At 36.7% G+C, this 24895-nt stretch overlaps 2 protein-coding genes across 13 annotated transcripts; one reads left to right on the forward strand and one right to left on the reverse strand.

The window, feature by feature from the left end:
* Nucleotides 1–7: 7 nt before the first annotated feature.
* tfdp1a (transcription factor Dp-1, a) lies at nt 8–17715 on the forward strand. Of its 3 annotated transcripts, none has more exons than NM_213492.2 (12): nt 8–95; nt 4051–4135; nt 4210–4276; nt 4406–4509; nt 8517–8638; nt 11387–11552; nt 11699–11845; nt 11968–12036; nt 12113–12264; nt 13844–14010; nt 14114–14195; nt 16428–17715. In NM_213492.2, exons 2-12 carry the CDS (start codon nt 4124–4126, stop codon nt 16567–16569), a joined length of 1230 nt encoding a protein of 409 aa, NP_998657.1. In that variant the 5' UTR covers nt 8–95; nt 4051–4123; the 3' UTR covers nt 16570–17715. The 3 variants fall into 3 exon arrangements, with proteins under 3 accessions (NP_998657.1, XP_005167881.1, XP_009303091.1); XM_005167824.5 differs by having other exon boundaries at nt 9–1450; nt 16428–17713; XM_009304816.4 differs by having other exon boundaries at nt 9–1380; nt 16428–17713.
* mettl21cb (methyltransferase 21C, AARS1 lysine b) lies at nt 9102–23916 on the reverse strand. Of its 10 annotated transcripts, none has more exons than XM_073911439.1 (7): nt 23511–23571; nt 23104–23236; nt 22085–22248; nt 20742–20859; nt 20384–20655; nt 19906–20021; nt 9102–10235 (listed from the first exon to the last, which is right to left on the reverse strand). In XM_073911439.1, the coding sequence occupies exons 2-7, from the start codon at nt 23198–23200 to the stop codon at nt 10106–10108; spliced, it is 897 nt and encodes a 298-aa protein (XP_073767540.1). In that variant the 5' UTR covers nt 23201–23236; nt 23511–23571; the 3' UTR covers nt 9102–10105.
* Between the last annotated feature and the right edge of the window lie 979 nt (nt 23917–24895).

The following is a 24895-nucleotide window of genomic DNA, read 5'->3' on the forward strand; positions in this document are numbered from 1 at the left end:
CCAAGCTCAGTTTTACAGACCTAGAGAGGGAGCAGGTTCTACTGTGCGCTCCTATTCATTCTACGCTAGACAGTTGAAGGCGGATGCAACCGACCGTAAGTGAGACCAGGGGGGGCTCCGAGTCCACACAGACAGCTTTGAGCGATGTTTTCCGTTTTTATATATCACCAGTGCATAAAGAAGCTGTCTTTTATCTGCGCTTGTAATAATTTAACACAAAATAAGTGCGTTTGACAGCAAACTCGTTCTAAAACAACAGCGTGCGACTGTATGCAGTTGTACATCTGCTATCTGAGGCCGTTAGTCTGTTAACCATCAGTCCTGATTCATTATCATATAGGTGAAATATTAAAACTGTCTGTCTCAGATGGCTTGTGTTAGCCAACATGCTAAGCCATGTCAAGTGTTTCTGTCAGTGTAGTGCAATAGAAAATCGTCCCTGATCTTTACCGATCGTACAAAAAAGCATTGGCAGGCAAAACTGGACGTGTAATAAACAATAGTAAGGGGATCGTAGATTGATTATGATAAAGCTGTCGAGATGACCTCGATTTGAGTGGAAGTTAGCTTGACGTTACTAGCTCGCCTGGTCGCTAGCTTAACAGTTTTATTTTAATTCGCTTTAAAGCGTGTTTTAAAGACTTTTGAAACTAAAGAAACAGTTGTTATTGTTACTATCGCATAAGCACGAGGATTTTGTTCAATTAATAAGTAGTTTTTGACGACAGAAGGACCTGTCACCTCAGCTAGCATCACTGCATGTTGGCTTTGCTTTAGCAACCATGTAAAATGGCTGCCAGGCATTAAACCAAAACCATCCTGTTTGTTCAATTAGTTCATGAATGTTTGCAAATAATTATGTCCCATTATGAACGGCTATTTTCCGTTTTTAGAGTATAATCGGTTGTTTAACTTGTGTTGCTGTTGAAGCCAACGAATTCTGTGACCCTCCAGCTGAATAGGTGTTGTGACTGTCAACTGTGTTGCTTAATAATGTGGCCGTTTATATACATATATTTGCTTAAGATTATTCTTTATTAAACTCTATATAATATATATTGATAATTTTAGTTCTTTTATTTGGAATTATTTATAGGGATTTACAGTTTGCATGCGTCTTGTATGTGCATGCTTAAAACATCCGCATCCATTTTGAGGTTTATGAATGTGCCATGATCTAACAATCAAACATCTCCCAAGTGCAAGCTCGTTTCAAAAGCACGCTCATTCACCGCACATGGGTTTTTATTTTTCATATTATTTGATTTATTTTTGTTTCCTGTTTGAGAGATGGGCTTCAGACCTCCTCTTCCTCTGTCCTCTTGCTAACTGGCTATGCCAACAAAAACAGCACCTAAGAAGGCAAAGGGCTTCAGGACTGTAAGTTCAGAGGAAAGTTTACAGACTTCATTTCCAGATGGCCATTTAAGTCCGATTCGTTTGCAAAACGGTACGAGCACATGCACAATACCCGATCTGCTCGCATTTAAACACGAGAAGCACGTTTTGATCACAATTAGGACCAGGGTTCGTTGCAAAACGTGTTTGAAAGGCTGCTAGCTAACTGGGCTAACACGCTTTATAATAGTGCACACTGCTTCGATTGTGCATTATGTTTGGAGCGGAAAAAGTAAACGAATGAAGCAGATTATCGTTCTGCTTGATGCGTTTACACGCTTTTTTATTACTTGAGACACTTGATATTTTTGTATTTAAGGGCCCTTTCCTTTTGCAAGAAAAGTTACTCAAAACGACAGGAACTGTTGCATATGGATGTTTTTCAGGATATTGCACGAGGGGTTTGGGTGTAGGAGTTCGAGATTTGATGTTAAAGAGATGATACGATTCGTCGAGGTCTTTGTCTGGTAATAAAAGCTGCATGAGAGCTGGCGGGCCTCGTTTTCATCAACCATGACAGTGTTTCCAAACCTTGTGAGCGTCCTACCTAGACAGCATTTTAAAAATTGCGACTTCTTTAGCAAACACCGAATCGAACTAACTTTGAATTCACACAGTGCTTGAAAGTGTTTGGGTCTCATCTCAATACACTTGTGATGTTTTAATCCACATGTAAATAATATCATCAAGTAAAACATCTTGGCTAAACACTGCATTGAGATGTTAATATATAAACATTCGTGTAAACTTGTATTGTTTAGGCTTGTGCTAAAGATGTAAGGGTGTGTTCATTGACACTTGGTGGGTTTGGTTTGATTAGAATTATCTCTGGTGCAGTTGCTCTGTTGGATCATTTGAATAAGTGTGAACGCTGCCATGGTTGTGGACCAAACAAGCAGACCATCACTGCTGGAAAAATAGGTTTTGGCATGATTGCGATGCAACACAATATACTTCCTTGCAAACTAAAACATGTCACAATATGTGACCACAAAAAAGACAGTGCACTATCATACATATATTTTTAGAAGAAATACTGCTTCTTATGGTTGAGTACAGGTTTTGAAAAGGAGTCTTCTTGCAATCAAAGTTCTTAATGTCACAGTTTTGACTCCTTTAGCCTTCATGTTTTATAGGCTTTCCACTATAAGTGTGTTTAGCCCAGCACACAGCAATGTTTTGGATGTTCTCTTACAAAATATGTAATTTTTGTATTAAATGTTTATTTCTCTAACACTTTTACATTGTAGATTGTGTCAAAGCAGCTTAACATAGAAATTCTAGTAAATTGAAACCGTGTTAGTCTGGATTTCACATTTGAAGTTCAGTTCAGGGTGGTTTAAATTTTACTACTGAAAGTCCAAACACTGAAGAGCAAATCCATCAATGCACAGCTCCACAAGTCCCAATCCAAGCAAGCAAGCCAGTGAAGATGAACAAACTTCACCAATTGACGAAAGTGAAGGAAAAAAACCTTGAGGAACCAAGCTCAGCTGGGCTCCACCATTTCTTTTCTGACCAAACTTTTTTTTTTTAACAGTTTTTGTTTTAACAGTTAGCAAATTAGGACTAAGTGTAGCATTTACTATTTTGACAGACCACACAACCCAACCAAGAGATCTGAACTACAAATGTGAACACACCCTAAATATGTTAACCCTTTTAAATTAAAACCCTCTTTTGATGCCTAGTTATATCCCTGTGATGAAATTTAGATGCGTCAACATAATCAATTCATATTATTCTGTTGGGATGGGTGATTAATTATAAATTAATCTAAATCTACATTCATAAACATAAACATAAATGTTTCTAATTTTTCCAGGCTGTTTTTTTCCCCAATTACTTTCCCTAACGCATGTGGAGTCGCATGACCCTGCTCTGTTAAGGCTGATGTATACTTATACGTATGGTCCAGCGCACCTCTCAATAAATGTAACTACATGTTGTGACGACATGTAGCGCAGGCTTTGGGATTGGTCAGTTTGAAAGCAGTGACAAGCGTAGGTGGTGGGGATTTCACTCAGTTGTTTAACATTAATGTTCAATAAATAATTTTTCCCCTCCTTGCGTAAAACATATGCTGGATAAGTTGGCGGTTCATTCCGCTGTGGCGACTTCTGATTAATAAAGGGACTAAGCCAAAAAGAAAATAAATGAATGAATGAATAATGCACCCTTTTATTTAAAAATCTTTCACTGGTAATATGTGAACATTTGTTGTACAAAACTTGTCTGAGCTATGAGGGCAAAAAAAAAAATAAAAAAAAAATCGTTCCTTAATCTTAATCGAGTTAATGTTCAATTCATTGAGATTTTGATTTTAGGGTAAATTGCCCAGCCCTATTATTTTGTACCATTTATTGTGAACATGGCTTTTGGGATGTACTGTCTTCTGCTTTGGTCTTGCTTACAGAAAATTTAGACAGATCTGCCATATCTGTCTGAACCTCTGTTCATAATCGACAAACCATCTTTAAGAGAATGAATTCCATTGATCACTGCAACTTTTGGCTGTTGTGGCGATTGAAAACATTCCTCATTAGTCACTTTCATTATGAGACACAAAGATTTGTGTAGTAACCTTGGTTACAGTCTTCAAGTGTCCTCGGTTCTTGTGCCAAACCAGTTTTCGTTTTTTTTTTTTTGCAGTGACGTTTTGTTGTGGAAATTTGGCTCAGGTTTTTAAGCTAGACCAAGCATCAATTCCTCAGCCCCAGGGATCATGGCCAAAGATGTGAGTATTTTCTGTTGCTCTATTAGATGTCATCTACTAAGAATGATCATTGAGGGTTATCTCGTTCTCCGCAGGCTGGTCTGATTGAGGCCAATGGGGAGTTGAAGGTTTTCATTGATCAAAACTTGAGCCCTGGCAAAGGTAAGAAGAGGCTTTCTGAAGAATTATATTTAAGATCTTGCAAAAATGCTATGCAAAATCACAGACACCTGCTTGACCTTACATAGCACTACGTTTAGAAGTCTTCTGTGTATTCTTCTACCCCTGCAGGTGTGCTGTCTTTAGTAACGGTGCATCCACAGGCTTTGACTGTTGGAAAACAGCTGTTGCCAAAAACACTGGGCCCTTCCAACGTGAACATTGCACCACATATGGTGAGTTTGGTCACATAAACACTGCATCTATAAATCATACTAGTGTTAATCGTTCTATTTGTGAATTAAGTGTGTATTTCAGATTTAATCAGGTTGTCATAATTGCTATAGACATTGTAGAGAGCTGGGATGCCTTACCATTTCCTTGAAGACCTTTTCATTTTGTTATGTTCTGAATCATTTTCTCTGGAGTGATCTGTGTGCTGCATTAATACTCTTGAAAAAACCTTGTTTCGTAACTTAGGGAGAGAACAGGAAAGAAGCCAAATGAAAAGAATATGGATGGAAACTACAATTGTAATCTGTGATTTGGTGCAACAAAATATGAATACTTTGTTTTGGTGATATTTCTTCACAACATGCCTCAAAAAGATCACAAGGTTGGAGACTAGAGCTTCGTCCTAAATGGCACACTATGCACTCATGCACTATGTACTTATGAACTTACACACTCAACAGGATAGTACATGTATGTAGTGTTGTCCCAAATGGCACACTAATGTTTTTTTACTAAGCGGAAATTCAAACCGTTTCCCTAATGACGTTTGACGGTTGCTAAATAAGTTAAATAAACGGCCGAATTATCAAGTAATACCTGCCGTGAGTATTGCCGCATTCACCATCGGGAGGCGCTATAACCAATCTCGTATGAGAATTTTGCTTTCACCATCCAAAATAAAAAAAGTTATCCAACATGTGCGTCCGATAACTCCGCCCCTTCTACTACATAAGCAAACCTGCGGTCGTTGAGTGCGTGAAGTGTCCATCATTAAACACTTCATTTTACCAGCTGAATGAGTGCATCATCCGGGTAATTAAAGTGCACTTATTATTTTTAGAGTTTTCAGTGTGAACGCACTATTTATACTACAAAATAGCGTAGAATAGTGCATAAGTATGCAATTTGGGAAGCATCTTAGGTATATAACATGGTTTGAAAGCAGGTGATCTTTTGTGTCTTGTTAAACCCATTTGACCACATGAATGTTTACACTGCAAAAGAACTTTGATTGAATAACTTTCTCCACCAATCAGATCAGCACTTTTGTTCAAGTGCACGGAGCTGCTGAAGTTACAGTAAACAGCACTTGGAGGCTCTCAAGCGCAAAATTGTCAATGCGAGCGCACATTAAAGAAGATGTCCAGAGGCTATATATGAACGTTTAGCTGCTTTTTGCTCTTTTGCATATGGTGATTTTGCATACTCTTCTGCTTGACGCCAGTAAAAATTGCTTGGCTTTGAATACGGAAAAACGTCTCTTAAAACGCTGACGATAAACGCAAACGAAAAGCGTCCCGGTGTATAGGAGCCTTTAGGGTGCTTTCACATCTGTGGTTTGGTTCATTTGGTCCAGATTAAGGGCAACAAATGACACATTGTAACTTTTTTTTTTTTTTTTGTCTGTTTTTGATTCCTTTTCACACCACACTGATTGCTTTTGTCTCAACCAGTTGAAAAGAACTAAAATGCAGTCATGTGACTATCCACATCACTCATTGGCCAGATATTATTGAACAAATTTCCTAAACTGCTTTTCGATTGGTCCGTATTAATGTGCAGGAAAATGTCAATGGAATTCCCTCAAGTAAACAAACCGGCAGACAAAAAATGTCACTTTTTACTATGGACTGCACTGGCTGATTGTATTCCTGGTCATAGTAAAAGGCAGGGGGGAAAAACCCTTAGACACTGCTTGTGTTCTGCATTATGCTAAACACACACCATCTCCTGATTTGACAGGTTAGGCTGACTGATTTTCAAGAATGGTTATGTTTGGTTTATAGTTTTTTTTTAATCCACATAAAGCAATTTGTAATATCCTAATGGAGTGAGGAACCTAAACCAGCTGTTTTCAAAGTCTGAATTCATAGGTTCAAATCTGAGATTTCATCTGTGTCAGGTTTGGAAAAATTAAACATAACCTTTTTTTTTCTTTAATGAACATGCTCATGCATAAATCATCAATTGGAAAAAGTCATTAATAATTAAACAATAACATAATAAAAAATAAAAAATAAAAAAAGTGGTATCAAATGAAACATAATTTAGGTACCAGCAACTTTTATGAACAAGACAACCGGAGTACTTCAAAAGTAATGTGTTGTGAAATTCAGAGCAGTCTAGTGTGAGAAATGGCACTTTGTATTCCATCAGCTGCCTAAACCTTTTGAGTTGCATTTTCAATCTTCACAACTTGCATTACAAAGTAAACAAAATATTTTTGTGCTTGATGGGAATAAAATGAAAGTATACCTTCGTCCAATAATTTTTTCTGTAAAACGGACTTCTTCATGCATTCAAAAGCTCACTGAGATGTAGTGTCACATGATTATGCCAAACATCACACACTGACTGATAGGTGTGTGAACCTACTCTAGTCTCACAGTTCGATTATGATTATGTCATTTGATTTAATTTGATATCATTATGCAATACGATACATCCCTGCTCCCTCGCCATAGTGTGTTACTAGCGAGGGATTTTTCACGTTCTGTGGTAAGGGAGATATGAGTAGCCAACAAATGCATGAGACTCGTGTATATCCATCACACTAGTATGTCAGAAACCTGTCAGTACATCATAACCAGGCTAAGACTGGTCAGTACCTGAATGGGAGACCACATGGGAAAACTTGGTTGCTGTTGGAAGTGGTTTTTGAGGCCAACAGGGTGGCGCTCAACTTGTGCTCTGTGTGAGTTCTAATGCCCCAGTATAGTGAAGGGGACTCTATACTGTCAGTGAGCGCTGTCTTTTGGATGAGACGTTAAACTGAGGTCCTGATTCTCTGTGGTCAGTAAAAATCACATCGTAAAGAGTAGGGGTGTAACCCCGGTGTCCTGGCCAAATTCCCTCCATCGTCCCTTACCCATCATGGCCTCGTAATCCTCCCCATACACTAAATTGCTCTTTGGGTGTATAGCCATACACGATAAATGTGCTATATGAATACACATTACATTACATGACAAAAGTTTGCCAAAGAAAAACCTGAAAAAGTTTATAGGTTTCATTTTAGACATTATAAACTAAGTTAACTATAAACTAGTTTAACATGCTTTTATCAAAATAGTGAATCCAAACTTGCTCTTGAAAGAGGTGTGTGTGAATTGAATTCGCTTTAAGTACTGTCTACTGTCTGAGGAACAGTTTTTACATTTTTATATTAAGATTGGTTGATCAAATCAGAAGTCGAAGGAGACACCTTGCCATTTACAACTGGTGTTATGATTAGACAATTTTGACCATTTAACTCGCATGATAATAAAAAAATTATTCATGAACTTATTTATTAGAGGAATTGTTGGCATCTACAACAGACTCTTGCTGTTTAGCCACCTGCATATTCACAGCTGCTATGCTGTTAATTTCCGACCATATGTCATTGAAAATAAGAAGAATGTCGTTTATATGTAATCGGCATAAAAAAGAAACCTATTCGCCTGCACTCCATCCATGATCATATGCAATTAATTTTTAATATACATTTTACTACCTGTTTTACTCAACATCCATAAGGATTGATTCAGCTTTCGCCTCTAGCTTGCATGGTTTATGATCGTTAAACCACACTGAACTGAGCTAAAACTGAACTTAAACACTAAAAAAACTGAACTACACTGTTCCAATTTACTATGACTATTTATGTGAAGCTGCTTTGACACAATCTAGATTGTAAAGAGCTATACAAATAAAGGTGAATTGAATTAAATTCATTCAAGGATTTGATGGCTGGAAGACCATTAGCTGGCATAATGCAAATAGGTTTCAAACATGCACATGGCCATAAGACATGGATTACTGATTACAATAATTAAGTTTCAATTTCATTTACTGTGATCTTTGGCCTTTGCACACATGAAATGTAATGCCTACAGTAGCATAATAAACGCACTTGAAACAAAGTGTTGTTACTTGTGAACATCGGCTTAATATAAGATTTCTCCATATCCAATATTATTTATTCTTTTTTTGTTTTGTATTCTCAACCTGATTGTCTCTGTCGCAGGTTATTAGCACACCTCAGAGGCCCAGCGGCTCCAATGTGATCCTCATGAACAGCCCACACACACCAAGCTCTCAGTTTATTACCCAGAGTCAACCGTCAGAAGCCTCTCCTTGGTCTTCAGGGTAAGTCATTCCTCAGCTGGTTATTATATAACCTTTTGTGGAGCCAGGTGTTTTACTGAATGTTTCGGATTTTCCTGTTGTCGCTCTGCGTTTGAATACTGCTGGAGAAATCCGTAACATTAATGATGATTTTTATATATTATATTTTCATTTCACTTTGCATTTGATACCATAAATGTGACCCTGTACTACAAAACTTACAATAGCAGAAAATGCATTGTGTGAGTCAAAATGATTTCATATTGAGATAAAATGAGATCATATTTCATGAAGTTTTTTTTAGGGTTGTACTATTTGGTGAAAATATGTAATTGCAATTTTTTTACACAGATATTGCTATTTTTGATTTGATTAGCTTTTTAATTTTGTAGTCAAGCTTCACCTTAATATTCTGTATTGTAGCTTCTTACTACTAAAATGCTGTGAGTGTTAGTTAAAAAAGGAACTGAAATATGAACAAACTCCAACTTCTATTCAAATTTATTTATAAATATTTAGAAATAAGACACACGGTTTTAGCAGTAAGTTATGGCATTAGTTATCTCCTGGTGGTTTTGTAATGTTTTTTTTCATATGGTGAAACAGCTGCAAACAACTTAGAAATTGTACTTTGCTTTTGATAGCTACTAGATTCATTGTCACTAGCAATACCCTGTTAACTTTTTTTGCGAGACACTCCTCATATAGCCACCTGTGATGCTTTTTTAGGTGCCTTTTTGTTGTATTTCCTCGTTCTGTGGCTGCTCTAACAAATGACCTGTTTTTGTTCGGTGTCCCTGACTTTGAAACCAATATCATCCCATGTTACCAATATGAATTAATCTATTAATACTTCTGAAGCATCATCCCACTGTTCCACGTTTTCCTGTTTGTTTGTTTTATTATGGGCTTCCACAGTTCAGTCGCATAATTCTGATTGGTCAGAACACAAGCGTGCTCACTTAATTGTATCATAAGACTGTAACACACAGACAGCAGTCACACATTTGCTCTGGGTGGGTGTTACGAATTCCAATCTTGCTTGGCTCCACACAGCAAGCCAAACCCGTAACAATAAATAATATTAAATAAAAATAATTAGAACTCTTCTAAATTAATTAGGAGCCTGCAGTCTCATCTCCAGTTCAAAAGTAAAAACAACAACAAAGACAAATGACCAAGGAAATAACATATAGTCAAATTTATTTGATGTTCAACTTCAAAAAGGAGACAATAAAAAGCTTGCGGAGGTTAATGCCAAAAAAAAAAACTGAACAGCTAACTAAGTTTTTAACCCTCTTACCTGCACATGAAATAAGACAAATAAAATAACATTCTCTTACTTCCTTACTAACCACAAAATATGAGGAAAATGTAATAAAACAAAAAGGCACCCTCCTCAGCACACGTGTCTCCGCATAGATCTCAGAGTCAACAATCAGCATTCACTTTCAACTATTTATCCGAGTAAAATACAAAGTTTCTACTTCACAACACAAGGCGAGAGAGAGGAGACTCTCCGAACGACATTCCAGTCCGGTTTAAATGGTCCTCACCAACTAGCCGGCCTCCACATGCTGGCACCTGCTTCACAACACCTGTGCGGTAATAATGAAACCTATTCGGAGAAAGAGGCGGAGAGAAAACACACAATTACAAACAAAAAAACACTACTTGGGATATTTATTTATATTATTATTATTTCTATAGTATTATTTAATTTTTTTAAGAAAATACGTAACAGTGGGGGAAATTCTATTGATACATTTAATTTCAATTTCATATCTCAGCCTCTCGAGGCGGTGGGGCAGTAGTTAGTGCTGTTACCTCACAGCAAGAAGGTCGCTGGGTCGCTGGTTCGAACTTCGGCTCAGTTGGCGTTTCTGTGTGGAGTTTGCATGTTCTCCCTGCCTTCGCGTGGGTTTCCTCTGGGTGCTCCGGTTTCCCCCACAGTCCGAACACATGCGGTACAGGTGAATTGGGTAGGCTAAATTGTCCGTAGTGTATGAGTGTGTGTGTGTGGATGTTTCCCAGAGATGGGTTGTGGCTGGAAGGGCATCCGTTGCGTAAAAACTTGCTGGATAAGTTGGCGGTTCATTCCGCTGTGGCGACCCCGGATTAATAAAGGGACTAAGCTGACAAGAAAATGATTGAATGAATCTCAGCCTGTTGCGATTTAGTTGATTCCAACGTTCTAAATCGTGGTTTGATTTCGATTATTCGCACAGCTGTAAGTGTTTTAAATTTAGTAAATTTCTCATTGTAAATATATCAAATACAAAACTAAGTTTAGTAATATGCATTGCTGACCTCATTATTTAGACAAGATTTTTCACAGTATTTAGATTTTCTTTGAACTGTTGGTTTTCATAATTTCAAATAGCTTTATGTCAGCGAAATATTGCCCTATCCTAACAAACCAAACATCAATGGAAAGCAATTTTTAGACAACTTTCTGGTGAGGTTTCAAAAATGTTAATGATAATTAATGTTAATAATTGACAGTTATGACTGGTTTTGTGATCTAGTGCCAGTTTGTATTTTGTGAATTACCACTAAAGTTAATAATGATTTTGCTAATGGAGTCGTCGAGTTATGACATACTTTCATATATTTTTTTTAAGGCAGAATATTTTTACTTCACCTTGTACATTGTATAAGTACTTTGGATTTTTTTTTAAAATAAACTCTTGCTTTGCTCTCTTTTCTCTATCAGCAGTTATAATTAAAAAATATCAATAATTTGCTGTTGGATCTGTTGTTCTTCAGAAAAAGGGGTAAGAAGGGGGAGAAGAATGGGAAAGGCCTCAGACATTTTTCCATGAAGGTTTGCGAGAAGGTCCAGCGGAAGGGTGTCACAACTTACAACGAGGTTGCTGATGAGCTTGTGGCCGAGTTCAGCTCTGGTGATAATCATATCTCTCCTAATGATGCGGTGAGCCTTCCCCTGCGGCCAGACATTGATTCAGAGCATTTCTCGTTGAGTGCAGAAGTGAAGCTTTTAAAACCAATTAAAGACTTGCTTCTTAACATATATAACATGATAAATAAACCAACGCTTTTGGTTTCTGCTTTTTTCAGCATGTGTATGACCAGAAGAACATTCGACGGCGTGTGTACGATGCTCTCAATGTGCTGATGGCCATGAACATAATTTCCAAAGAGAAAAAGGAGATCAAATGGATTGGTCTGCCCACAAACTCTGCTCAGGAGTGCCAGAACCTGGAGGTGGGTGTACTGGTACTTTTTCACTAAAGTTTATGTCCCTTCCTTTAAGACAGTTAGAGAAAGTACAGGCAATTAGAGTTTAAACTAATTGTACTTAAACTGAATGTTTGGTATTTTTAAAGGTGGAGAGGCAAAGACGTTTGGAGAGAATCAAACAAAAACAGTCACAACTTCAAGAACTTATATTACAGGTCAGAAATTAGTCTTTTGTTTTGTAAGAATTATTTTATGTTGATGAACTTGACTAACACACTGTTTTAATTGCAGCAAATTGCTTTTAAGAACCTTGTACAGAGAAACCGCCAGAGAGAACAACAGACAAAAAGGCCCCCACCTGCCAACTCAGTCATTCACCTGCCATTTATTATCGTCAACACCAGCAAGAAAACAGTCATTGACTGCAGCATTTCCAATGACAAGTATGACTTCAAGTCAAGCCATGTAGATTGTAGGTGGATAAGGGTGTGCGATATTGGGGAGAAAATATGTCTTGATGTTTGTTTGTTTTGTTTTTTTTTTGTCATAGTTTTTGGCCATGTATAAAGGAAAATTACTCTAAACCTTTCAGTAGGTGAATAATTGACTCACTTGTTCAGACGATTAGTTTAAAGCATGTATAGTTTTCAAGATTGCATGTTTTGCTACTCTATAGTTGGCGAAAAGATTGTATTTAATATGTCCAAATTCACATTACTCCACAAACTGATACTGATGACCTACTACTTGTGGGGAGATACTCAAGCATGGTTCTTAAGCTTTACCATACCAAGAATGGCAACATTTATGAATGGAAAAAAAACAGCACAAATGATGTTTCTAGTTCAAATTACATGATAAAATGTTCGTTTTTATGCTTTATTCATACCACATAAATTATTATTATTTAGAACATGCCTTTTTAGCATTCATAGTTACATTTCATATATAAAAAGCATATAAAAAACAACAATATTGTCATCGGAAATGTAACCCATTCATTGATGAAATTATTTATGTTAAAAGTTTTTTTTATATAGACTTGGGGGATCATTTGAATTTGATCACTTTCAGCCCAGATTCTTGCTGATTCCCAGTTTGAGATGAATTAACTTCAAGCTGTCATGCACTCAAATAAGCAGCATGACAGAAGTAAAACTTGTGCATAAAGTTTAGTGCAGTGTTACTGGTGCAGTTGCTGTATGCTGCATAGCTCAATGTAGATCAAAGGTTAATGGTTTGCTGGTACTGTTCACTAGCCAATGTTAATTTTTGCACATTTAAATTGTATTTAATGGGTTAGTTCACCCAAGAATAATTTTATTTAATGTTTTCATACCCTTTAATTTATTTTAAACCTTTATAAACTCCTTTATTCTGTTGAATATGAAGATATTCTGATGAATATGAAGATATTCTGAAGATCAGTGGTTACAGGATGTCCGCATTCCTTAAGATATCTTTGTGTCAATAGTTACAGGTTTACAACTTTTTTCAGAATATTTTTGGATGAACTATCTCTTTAAAGCTCATAATAGGTTTTGTGATACATAGAAGAAGAAATTGTCTTAATGTATATTAGAATCCATAGTCAAATGCTTATTTCATTTTTTTCTCTATTGCTTCCATACTAGTGATTAAATTAACATGTTAAGTCCTGACAGATCACAAAGTAAAAAAGTATTGTGCGTATATGAATCAATCAGCGAAGTCGAGTGCTATCCTTAAGTATTCTATTCCAGAATGTAAAGCAATTTTTGCTTCCCAACACAAGCAATATCACAGTTGTTTGGATTACAGGGCCATGCAAATTTTAATTCAGCATTTTTTCCGACTTTATGAAGACTTGTTTTTTTATATATATATTTTTTTCCAAGTTGGCAACTTTCTATATCATCAGCTCATGATTAAAACAATTATGATTGTAGATTATAAATATTGCACATTCTTATTTGTGGGATGAATTAAATCTCGAAGATCTTCACTTCATGCACTTCACTCATTGCTTCCTTTTGTGGTTAGGTTTGAGTACCTCTTCAACTTTGATAGCATGTTTGAGATTCACGATGACATTGAGGTATTGAAGCGCATGGGCATGGCTTGTGGTCTTGAGGTGGGCAAGTGCTCTGCTGAAGACCTGAAGACTGCTAGGAGCTTGGTGCCCAAAGCCCTGGAGCCTTATGTCACAGGTGAGAGCCACTGGTCACCACATCAGTTGATACTATATCTGATACAAAAGTTTAGTTTCAGCAGAAATCAAATGTTTCAATTGATGGTGACTTCTACATGCAGAAATGGCACAGGGACCTATCAGTAATGTCTACATGACGGGGGCTTCATCTGCAAATGGAGGTGGCCGCTATCATGTAGGAGGGTGAGTTTCTTTTGCACATTTTTCTGTTGTTCGGTATTGGAATAGATTTAGAAGAAAAAGTAGCTATTTTAATCATATTAGATTAGGCCTGTCATATCTATTTTTTGTTGTATGATATAATACATCAAAATATATTGCGATAAAGGATATTATTGTCATTTTAAGACCATTTTATGCTTTATATAATGCCAAAATGACAATATAATAGCATCATGATACAAGGTACTCTCTTTTAAAGAACACTTGAGTTTATTCTTATGAATATTTAATTTAATTATAGTCGTTTTAATAATTAGTCACTGGAATCAGATTGTGAAAACATATTCTAACCAAATTTAAAAAAATGTTAAAAATAAACATAAAAATAAAAGTAACAGGCTTTGATATCTGCTATCAGACCTGTTTTCAGTTGTCGGGCACCCACATGAAAATATACTATAGTAATTTATAGTAAATACTATAGTGTTTAACCATACTATCACCTCAAATAGAGAGATTGCGCAATCAGCCAAAATGTTGTTAGATTTGGTTTTTATGTATGGGCGATTATATAGTGCATCACCAAAAATGATTGAGTTCAAGTTCATGTGTTTTGCTATAAGTTAATATATTGATTATTGTGACAGGCCTGTATAAGACTGCTATTTTTCAGCAATAAACTACCTTTTAAAAGTAAGGTTCAATATTGTGGTGTTTTTTTTATAGATATAAATTTTTAATAAATTCAGATTACTGTTTTAAAAGAAAGCTGTGTTCCACTGTTGAACAAGCTCAACAGTGCTCAAATGTTAGCGGGAAATGGACAGTTTTTAAAATTTCTGTACCAAACTCCTCGTTACTTTTGATAACCCTAAATCCAACCTACTTTAAGTGGTGCTAAACTGCAGTGAAAATGCAAAGCCAAGCCACCCTGAACCATATTGGAAAACGAGGCTTTAGAATGATCTTTAAAGGAAGATGCTAGCTGGAGAAACAATGATGAAAATGCAGATGTGCCATCACAGAAATAGACGCATTTAAAAAAATGAATTAAAATAGGAAGTAGTTACTATAAACTTTAATTTCATTTGTATTTTTTGATAAATTAAACGCAACCTTGATGTGATGAGCAAAAACTCCTAAATTCTTAACAATGCCCAAATTTCTAAGCAAGAAAGGAACTTGTAATAGCAACTTGAATATGTTTGTAATGCAGCGTTTACATCAGACAAAAATAAAGCGATTTACATGCTAAGTCAATGCAAAGACTTAACGCGATTCGGGCGAATGAAGCAACACGAGTTGAGCGTTTTATGCATTTGAGGCGCCTATTGTGTGAGTTGGAAAATCTGAACTTCAGCAGACATTTGTGCTGGGTTAACCAATCAGGAGCTTTCTCTTGTATGGGAGTAATTTACATAATTATGATGTTGTTGGCGTCCAGAGGAGAAATCCTCTTGCTAACACTGGACAGTAGTTCATTAAACTGGGCTCGGCTCAGTCTGAAGCACCGCTGAAAGCCACCATCATTCAGGGATAGTTAGTGGAGGAGTTGAAGAACTCGCAGAGCTGGGTGCACCTCTAAAAGGATCTAGTGCACTCAGACAAGGTGCTGAACAAATCAGCCTTCCTTAAACACAACTACTATTTCAACAAAATCCATGTTAGCCATTTAGCAATGAAGCTAAAGTCACTGGGTTGACAGAAGCCCTTCCCATGATGCGAATCCGTGTCTATTGTGAAGTAAATTTGAGGTGCGAATGAAGCGAGTAAACTCAAATTGTCCACGTGTCTATTTACTCACTATTTATTCCCACATCTAGTGTGAACACAGCATAACAGCGCAATTTGGGACTTCAGTCAATTAAAGTTAGTCCATCTATATTTATATAGTGCTTTATAGTATATTAATTTGAAACAAGCTGATTTCCAGAATTAAGCATAACAATTTCAAAGTTTTCAGCTTTCATGTATTTTATTTATTTATTTTTCTCTGACCTATATTTACTAAAGAAACAAATCTGAGTAGTTTTCTATATCAAAGGAGGTGAAGCCCCAGAGGCACAACTTCTTTTTATGAAATCACATTTGACCAATGGTACTTCAAAGGCGTTTCCCACCCAAATTAAACTTTTCAGGAAAGTTTACTTTGGCAGGTTTCTGAAAATTTTATCTGACATCACATTATTTAGCTTAAAGTATATCAAGACCCTTTAATAAATTCACTAATGCTTTCATCGGCTTCTTTGACAGTGACAGTGGGGCCGATGCTACAATGGCCTCTAGTTCTAATGACTCCCACTACAGCGGCTCTCGGGTGGAGACTCCCGTCTCTTACATGGGTGAGGACGATGACGACGACGATGAGTTTGATGAAAACGACGACGAGGACTAAAAGCTCAGCCCTCCATCAAACCTGTCCATCGTGCACAAGTTCTTCCAGCTGCCATGTCTGAGAATTGATCAACCACATCGTTCTTTTAACTCTACTGCAACTCACTGTTTCTCTCACTCTCTGTCTGAGAAGGGCATTGAAGAACACGGGCTTTATCAGGATGAGTTGTTTTCATCCTCGTCTTTCTGAGCTCAGGACAAGCACATCATCATAGGCCGTGTGCTTTGCCTACTGGGAATTATAGTTTTCAGCTGAAGGACTTTGCTGAAGTTCAGAGGTGTCACTTTGTTCTTTGTCGCAGCGTTTCCTCCTGGATGTTATTCGCTCTGATCTGTGTGACCCTCCGAAAGAAAACCCAACCCCTCTTGCGTACAGCCTCGCGTGCTGTTGGAAAATGTTGTGTGATCTCTGTGTGAAGTAGTTCTCTTGTTTTGTTTTTTTGAATGATCTTTTTTTCCCCGAACATGCTGGCTTGATTTGCGTTCTGATGATTCGGAGACTAATGAATCGAAGAACGTTTTAAAGCTGGATGCTATTTTTTGCCCCATGGAGGGCAGGTCTTTGGATGTGTGGACTTTTTTCATATGCTGACCTGATGTTTTCTTGCAGGCTTTTTTGTAGAATCTCCTCCTGTGTGTGTTCGGCTCCTTGGCATTCTGCAGAGCTCTACTTTTTTTGGAGGACTCTGAGAAGTCAGTCTATTTGTTTGTTTGTTTCGATTGTTCTTTCTTTCAGAGCTTCATAGGCCAACCTGTCCTAGAGACACTGGAGGACAACGGAGAAACTTCAGTACCTAAAAGCAGTTATAGGAATATAAAAATGCGTTGTTTCTTAACCACATGATATCAAGATTTGTTTCTAGTGTCCTCTCTCGGCGTCAGTTATACCTTGAAGCGTGTAAGGTTAATGTTGTGTATTAAAAAAAAAGAGATATGGGCTTTAGGTCTCTCTGGACTTCCCTTCGAAAATTTCCTTTTGAAAAGAAAAGAAACTGAATCCTTGTACTGACTCCTCAAAGTAACTTTTCTGTAATCTAATATAAGTTTCAAATTTAAATATAAAGAATGTTTTAAGAATTCAAACTCATTGTGTTTATTTGCGACACTAATGTAATACTACTAATTTCAATAAACTTTATTTTATATATCTGCCTGGTGTGTGACTAGATTTGCATTCAGGCAGTTTACCTGAAAGTATTTTACATTGTGTTTTTCTTTTTTTCTTTTTTTTTTTTTACTGAGAAAAAAAATAATTCCGCACCACATAAAAATTGTGTTTGTTGAAGATATATCAAATGGTGTGGGGGAAAAGAAATTCCCTGCCAATAAAAATTCCTATTATTTGAATAGAAAGTGTATTGGTTTAAATGAAGATGTATTGCAAGTTAACTTGTAAGTTAAAACTAGTAAATCCTAATGCAATGTAACGCACTAGGAACACACTAGAAAAAAAGCATCAAATTGTACTGGTTATAATCGTAAATTTTTTTTGTTTTAATGTTTTACTGGTAATTTAGTGGAAACCATAAGAAAAGAGCTTCTGTTATGGTTTTTGGTGTTGTTTTTTTAGATGGGAAGTGGGAAAGTTAAAAATGTCTGTTAATCTTTTTGTTACAATAAATAGGGCCAAACTAAAATACAGATTTATCTGTTTTAATCGATTCTCATATTTGTGAACAGATGTTGTACATATAAAATTTGTAGTCGATATAAACAAGTATGACAGAATGTGCGAATCAGCTGATTTAAACTCCTTTCCTGTGTTTCTTGCTCATTTTTATTTATGCACTGTGCAAAAAACATAATCAAAAATGCTCATTCAAAGAGTGATGTCTCTTGAACGCTTGCTTGTTTTAAAGTTGTTTGAGAAACAGTAAGCTGGAAACGGTCTTAACATGGATTGTTAGCTATTTTTTTGTGACCGTTTCATTAAATTAATCTACATTTGAGCCACAGCCATATCACCCTGCAGCTCAAGACCGGTTACTTGCTGAAGATAAGCAGGGCTGAGCCTGGTCAGTACCTGGATGGGTGACCACATGGGAAAACTAAGTTGGAAGTGGTGTTAGTGAGGGCAGCAAGAGGGGTGCTCAATCTGCGGTCTGTGTGAGTCCTAATGCCCATGTAAAAAGTGAAGGGGACACTATACTGTCAGTGAGCGCCGTCTTTCAGATGAGATATTAAACAGAGGTCCTGACTTTCTGTGGTCATTAAAAATCCCATGGCACTTCTCGTAAAGAGTAGGGATGTAACCCCTGTGTCCTGGCCAAATTCTCTCTTGGCCCTTACCCATCATGGCCTCCCAATCATCCCTATACACTGAATTGGCTCTATCACTGTCTCTCACCTCCACCAATAGCTGGTGTGTGGTGAGCGCACTGGTGCCATTGACCTGTGGCTGCTGTCGCATCATCCAAGTGGATGCTGCACACTGCTGGAAAAGTGGAGAGACCCCCACATGATTGTGAAGTGTTTTGGGTGTATGGCCATACTCAACCAAAAATTGAGATTGGTAAGTTTTACTAATTTATTTAACTTTTTTATGAAAGGTGTCTTGTGTTTCTGCATTTAATCAATTAAATGGTAGAAAATAGCATAGGAGTTTTGTGTGTGTGTGTGTGTGTGTGTGTGTGTGTGTGTGTGTGTGTGTGTGTGTGTGTGTGTGTGTGTGTGTGTGTGTGTGTGTGTGTGTGTGTGTGTGTGTGTGTGTGTGTGTGTGTGTGTGTGTGTGTGTGTGTGTGTGTGTGTGTGTGTGTGTGTGTGTGTGTGTGTGTGTGTGTGTGTGTGTGTGTGTGTGTGTGTGTGTGTGTGTGTGTGTGTGTGTGTGTGTGTGAGAGTGAGTGAGTGTGAGAGAGTGAGTGAGTGTGAGAGAGAGAGAGAGATTTGCGATTTTCTGGAATTTCACAGTAGTGTCAATTTAGAAAGATTGGGCTTTTTCTCATAATTGTTGCAAAAATGTTTTAATGACAGTAAGAAAATTCAGCAAACATTTAAGAAATTCAAAAACACACTTTCCAACTTCTTATTTTTAAGTTAGACTAAGTGATAAAACATTGTGACAATAACAACAAGTACAAAAGACATTATTAAGTTTAATAATACAGCATACATATTTTAATCAGATGTTGGTTTAATGAACAAGAAATTAAACTTGATATTCCCATTTTGTGCTCCTGTTAGTGCATGCAAGTTTGCAGATGGCCAACAGGTGGAGCGCTTTCCCGCCAGTGCCGAGTTTCTGGATTCAGTCAATGTGCGATCATATATAGCCTAATGTTATTTTTAATTCTTGCTATGAGTCCTGTTAATATTTTTTTCTCTTCTCATTTGGACTTACTTCTTTGCAGTAGCCTGGTAGATTCGTACCTCCTCTTGAGGGATCTCTTCCAGCAAAGTGACGTTAAAAACATTTTTGAAGTTTTCAATGAAACGCAAGTCAGAAGGGAATCGTACCTGTTTGGAAAGACACAACAAACCAATCAAGATTTGTAAGTTTTCTTCAGACCTCATAAAGTTAACACGTTTGCTTAGGGTTATAGTTCACCTAAAATTTTAATTTACACCCTCAAGTGGTTCCAAACCGTTGTTTTTTCACTCTGTGTTACACAAAAGATATTTTGAAGAATTTTGGACATATTGTACATTAGTAGGAAAAACAAACTACCAAGAAATGATTACTGGTTTGGTATCCAATATCTTTCTAAATATGTTTTTGTGTATGTTTAACAAAAGAAAGAAATTATGGCAGAATTGTCAATTTTGGGTGAACTATCTCTTCAAATTCAAGGTTAAATGGGAGAAATCTAAAGCCTGACCTTATTCGCCCACAGAAGTGTGGTTTCTGGCCTGCAGAAGTGCTGCATGGTAATTAATAGATCCTCCAGAAAGTTGTGATGATACACTACATCCGCACACAAAACGTAGTCATAATGGTAGATGGAGTTGGGGAAGTTACGTTTCACATCTGGACCCCAGACCAGAGCTGCCACCTGAGGGGTGTACCTGCAGCGTCCCCGGGTGTTGCGGGACAGGTTAAAGTTCAGATTTGGCAGGACATCTGGTAGATCTGTTGCTGTGACCCAGGCACCTTGATGTGGAAAAGATGCAAACTTGTATAACTCAACATACTTTTACTTTGCTGTTTGCTGAAAACAAATTGTATGGATTTCCTACCCAGTAAACTTCCCACTATGGACACCAGTCCTGTTCCTGCTCCAAGTTCCAGTACTGCTTTATCCAGAAGTTCAACCTGATCTCGTTGTTTCTCCAAATACCGACAGAGAGCCACAGCCTGTGTAGAATTATACATGCAGTCTGTGCAAACACCAAGGTAGGGGCTTTTTTAGAAAGAAAGGGCACATCAATACCGCAGTATGCTCTTCCGTAGGCATTACTTTTAAATGTTTTCAGTACTTTTGTGTAACGTTTGTTCTAAATACTCCTGACATGTTGTAGCTGGCTCATTTCATGTGACTTAGAACAAAGACAGAAGACAAAATCAACTCAAAGCTAAAATTGTTAATGTTATGTGTTACTTTTCCTGAACATTAATCTTAGGTTTGTTTACAATGGCAAAATATACAGTAGTCAACATTTGAAGTGATTCAAACTGTTCAAAAACACCCGTTCTTGTCCCAGGACAATCTTTTTTGATTCACATCAAGTGTTGACTCCTATTTCTTGAGAGCATTGTGAGGAAGTAGGAGAGTTTGTTCAACGAAATACAACAAAATTTTTAAAAAAAATCCATGTATGTTTTTTTTAATTGCATTTTAGTGAGATGTTCAGTGAATGGACAAATTCAGCACATGCGTTTGTTCACCTAAACACTGCTTTGCATATCTTCATTTTACCAACTCTAGCCTAGCATCAACTGTGAAGCACAGTGCGACAGCCAAAGAGTGTTTTCACAACACATCAGCCATATTGGAGAGCAGAATTTAAACAAGGCCATTGTAATGACTGAAACTCCTATATTATGGTTATTATTGCTGCTGAAAAATGATCATTTATTGTCATGTCATGTCTTGTTTTTTTTTTTTTTTTTGATTGATTGGACAAAAAAACATTTAAAGTTAATATACATGTAGACAAAATAAAAATGATAACAAATCGAGCAAAGGAGAGAAAAACTACTAAGGAAAGATTCGTGTTTGTTGGCAAACTGAACCTGGTTTAACAGAGCAAGAATCTTGAGAATATTCATGTTTGTTCTTGTCATTATCATTCAACTAGGTGAAATATTAAGCTAATGTTTTATTTAAAACTGCTCATACATGTGCATTTTTTTTACCATCTATTAAATTTGGTTAGTCAAAAATTATGACCCTTTCCTCCTGGCTAAGTCCTTCTTTATTTGATTTAGCAGCCTCACATGCTTTTTATCATGGTTTAAATAGGCACAACAATATATTCAGTATTACTGTAACATCCGAGTATCTGCAGCATGGCGTGGTATTCGGGTAACTGATGAAATGTTGACCTAAACCCAAACCCTCTATAATATGTTTTCTTACTCCTGGCCAGATGACGGCACCAAAAGAGTCCAGGGATTCCCGGATGCTGACCTCCTGCCCAGTAAAGAAAAAGGTCTCATTGCCTAGGGAATAGAAGACACTGGGCTCCCAGGCATTACGTCTGTTCAGTGCCTCCTTCTGCATGTCTTTAGCCTCCTGATCTTCTGAAAAAGAGCATGGGTAAAAAAATATCATTGTAAACACTGTTTGCTGAACAATATGCACCTGCACACAATACAATTCAAATAAAATAATGCAGGTTTGTTGAAAATATAACACAAAAAATGAACGCTAACACTTTAGTTTGTGCTATTTGTCACTATTAACTAGTGGCTTATTACCTGCCTATTAATAAGATATTGACTGCTTATTACTTATATTAAATAGTAAATATTTTTCATGCACAAGTACATATTCTACATCCCCAAATACTACCTTTATACCTATTAATAAGCATAAAATTATGAATTTATTGAGGGATAGTTAGGGGTTTATTATTAGTGAGATTTGCACCTTTAAATAGTGTGACCGTCTTAATATAGTAAAATAAATATATGATTTTAAATACATTTTTGGCCACTAATCAAAAGCAAACAATTTTTTTTGTATTTGGTTGAGATTTTATGTTCTAAATTAAAACTAAATTGCCAATATGTTGCATAATCGGTGCATTTTATTTAATTTTCGGAACCCACTTTATATTATTTCTGCCAGCCCAGCAAAAAATTTTGTTTAATAAACATCTAATAGACGTCTAAAGCTTGGCTAAAACAAGGCTAAACTTCTAAGAATAGCCCACAACTAGACTAGTCATCAAATAGACTGATTAGAAAAACGTGTATATGTGTAGTCATTCATTTCTGTTTAGTTGATGACTAGTTATTGCCTATTCTTAGACGTCTATAAGATTTTCAGCCCAAATTTAACCTCGTTTTAGCCAAGACAACTATGTTTAGACGTCTATTAGACATCTTTTAAAAAGACAAAATGCTTGCTGAGAGGATCTCTACTTTATTTACCTTCTTCTGTGTTGTTTGGTGATGGTTTGATGGGTTCTGGCTGCTTCACAAGTCCTTTTTTCTGCACATTTAGACCCGTTCCTCCTCCAGCCTCCATTATAAGTCCAAATGATCTTCACCACGCTCAGCACAGCTATCATATTGAATCACATCTTTAATTCTCTATAAATTCAATCAATTATAATTCATTATACTATTATACTATATATATATATTATAATTCATTATTATAACAATCATTATACTTCAAGCCAAAGGTTTGCTCCATATATTCCCAAATCTCACATGCATGCATCCAATACTTACTCAAAGTGGCATGCAAAAATCCATGCAGAATTAATTTTGCACTAGTTTTAGGAACAAACAGCAGCAAAAATGAAAACACTTTCACAAACACACACACACACACAAAACAAGAGCTGGAGTGTGACAGCTGACATCCTCAGGCCAAACTGACTTTTATAAAGCAGTAGCATCTTTCTGCTCCTCCCATGCAGACACTGAGCTAAATGTGCAGTTTGTTATGAGAGAGCGAGTTGCATGCATCGTCAAAGCCACTTAATTCCAGTACAATCCTGTCCTCTGGGATTACTGATCCCTCTCACTGGTTTCTGTGTTTTGGAGTTTGTGGAAAACTGACTGGAGAAGATGCCTGTTGGTATTTATATTCATGTACATATTGGCTTTACTGGACTCAGTTCCTTTTAAATATCTACCGTGCCCATGAATGGATATCTATTTACCCACAGCCTCGATGTGGCAGATATACTGCAGCCTGTGGGGTCTTGGAAGCTGAAGCTGGGATCCAATAACCTGTACAAGCACAGATGGTTAATGCAGATGAATGTTTTACCATCTCCAAGAGTAGCATGACCCAACTGTCAGTTTTAATAGCTGGGATGGAATCAGACATCAGAAATAACCCGAGACATGATGCCTGGCATGCTAAAGTAATACACCAAGAGATGCTTTTGAGGGGGATCTTGGGTATAAAGTGGCATCAACATTAGTTTGACAGTGTTAACGCCTTAAGCAAAAACTAAAAAACTGTATTGGTGATTCTAATCATTTGTGCAATAGAGAAATTAGGGGTTAAATAGGACAATCTGTTTGAATCTACTTGTAAACCGGAGGCCAGTGAGAAGACAAGTATTAATTTGAGACTAAAATGGCTGGAGTGATTTGGGTTTAGTCACTGCAAATCCTTCGCTGACACCCGGTAGCAAAAACACAGCTGTAGAGGTAAAATAGAAAAATGACTCAGCTATGGAGAACAATGTGGTGTGTGTGCCAGTGTAGGTTTTAACCTCGTATCCAAAAGTGTGTGTCGAACAAATGAAAGAGAGGATGCTAATCTTTAGTTGTTCTGATAAAAAATATTGATATAAACCAATTTGGAAAATGTTTGGTTCGAAAGATTTTCAGCTCCCATGTCCTTTTAGCAAAAAAAAGAAAAAAAGAAAAGATTGTTTCTTTCAGCAACAAATAATGCAAGCTTATTGTGTCTGTATTGATGCACATTTTTTTTAAATCTGGTGTATGGTGTATTATTTGGGCTTTTCATACAATATTAAAATTAACCATAGTTTTACTACATACAGGGGCAGATTTCACCAATAAGCAAGGTAAGCAGCTGCTTAGGGCCCCTGGAAATCTGCCGGCCCCCAATAAATATCTAGTATAAATTATACTTATAAACTGTATATAACATTGCTTTCTATAATATTTTGTATGGTTAGAGTCAAATAAATTTTTTACGTAATTAAATATTTTTTAATATAAATTAAAGTAT

The sequence above is a fragment of the Danio rerio genome, chromosome 9 (assembly GCF_049306965.1).
Source record: "Danio rerio strain Tuebingen ecotype United States chromosome 9, GRCz12tu, whole genome shotgun sequence".
Lineage (NCBI taxonomy): Eukaryota > Metazoa > Chordata > Actinopteri > Cypriniformes > Danionidae > Danio > Danio rerio.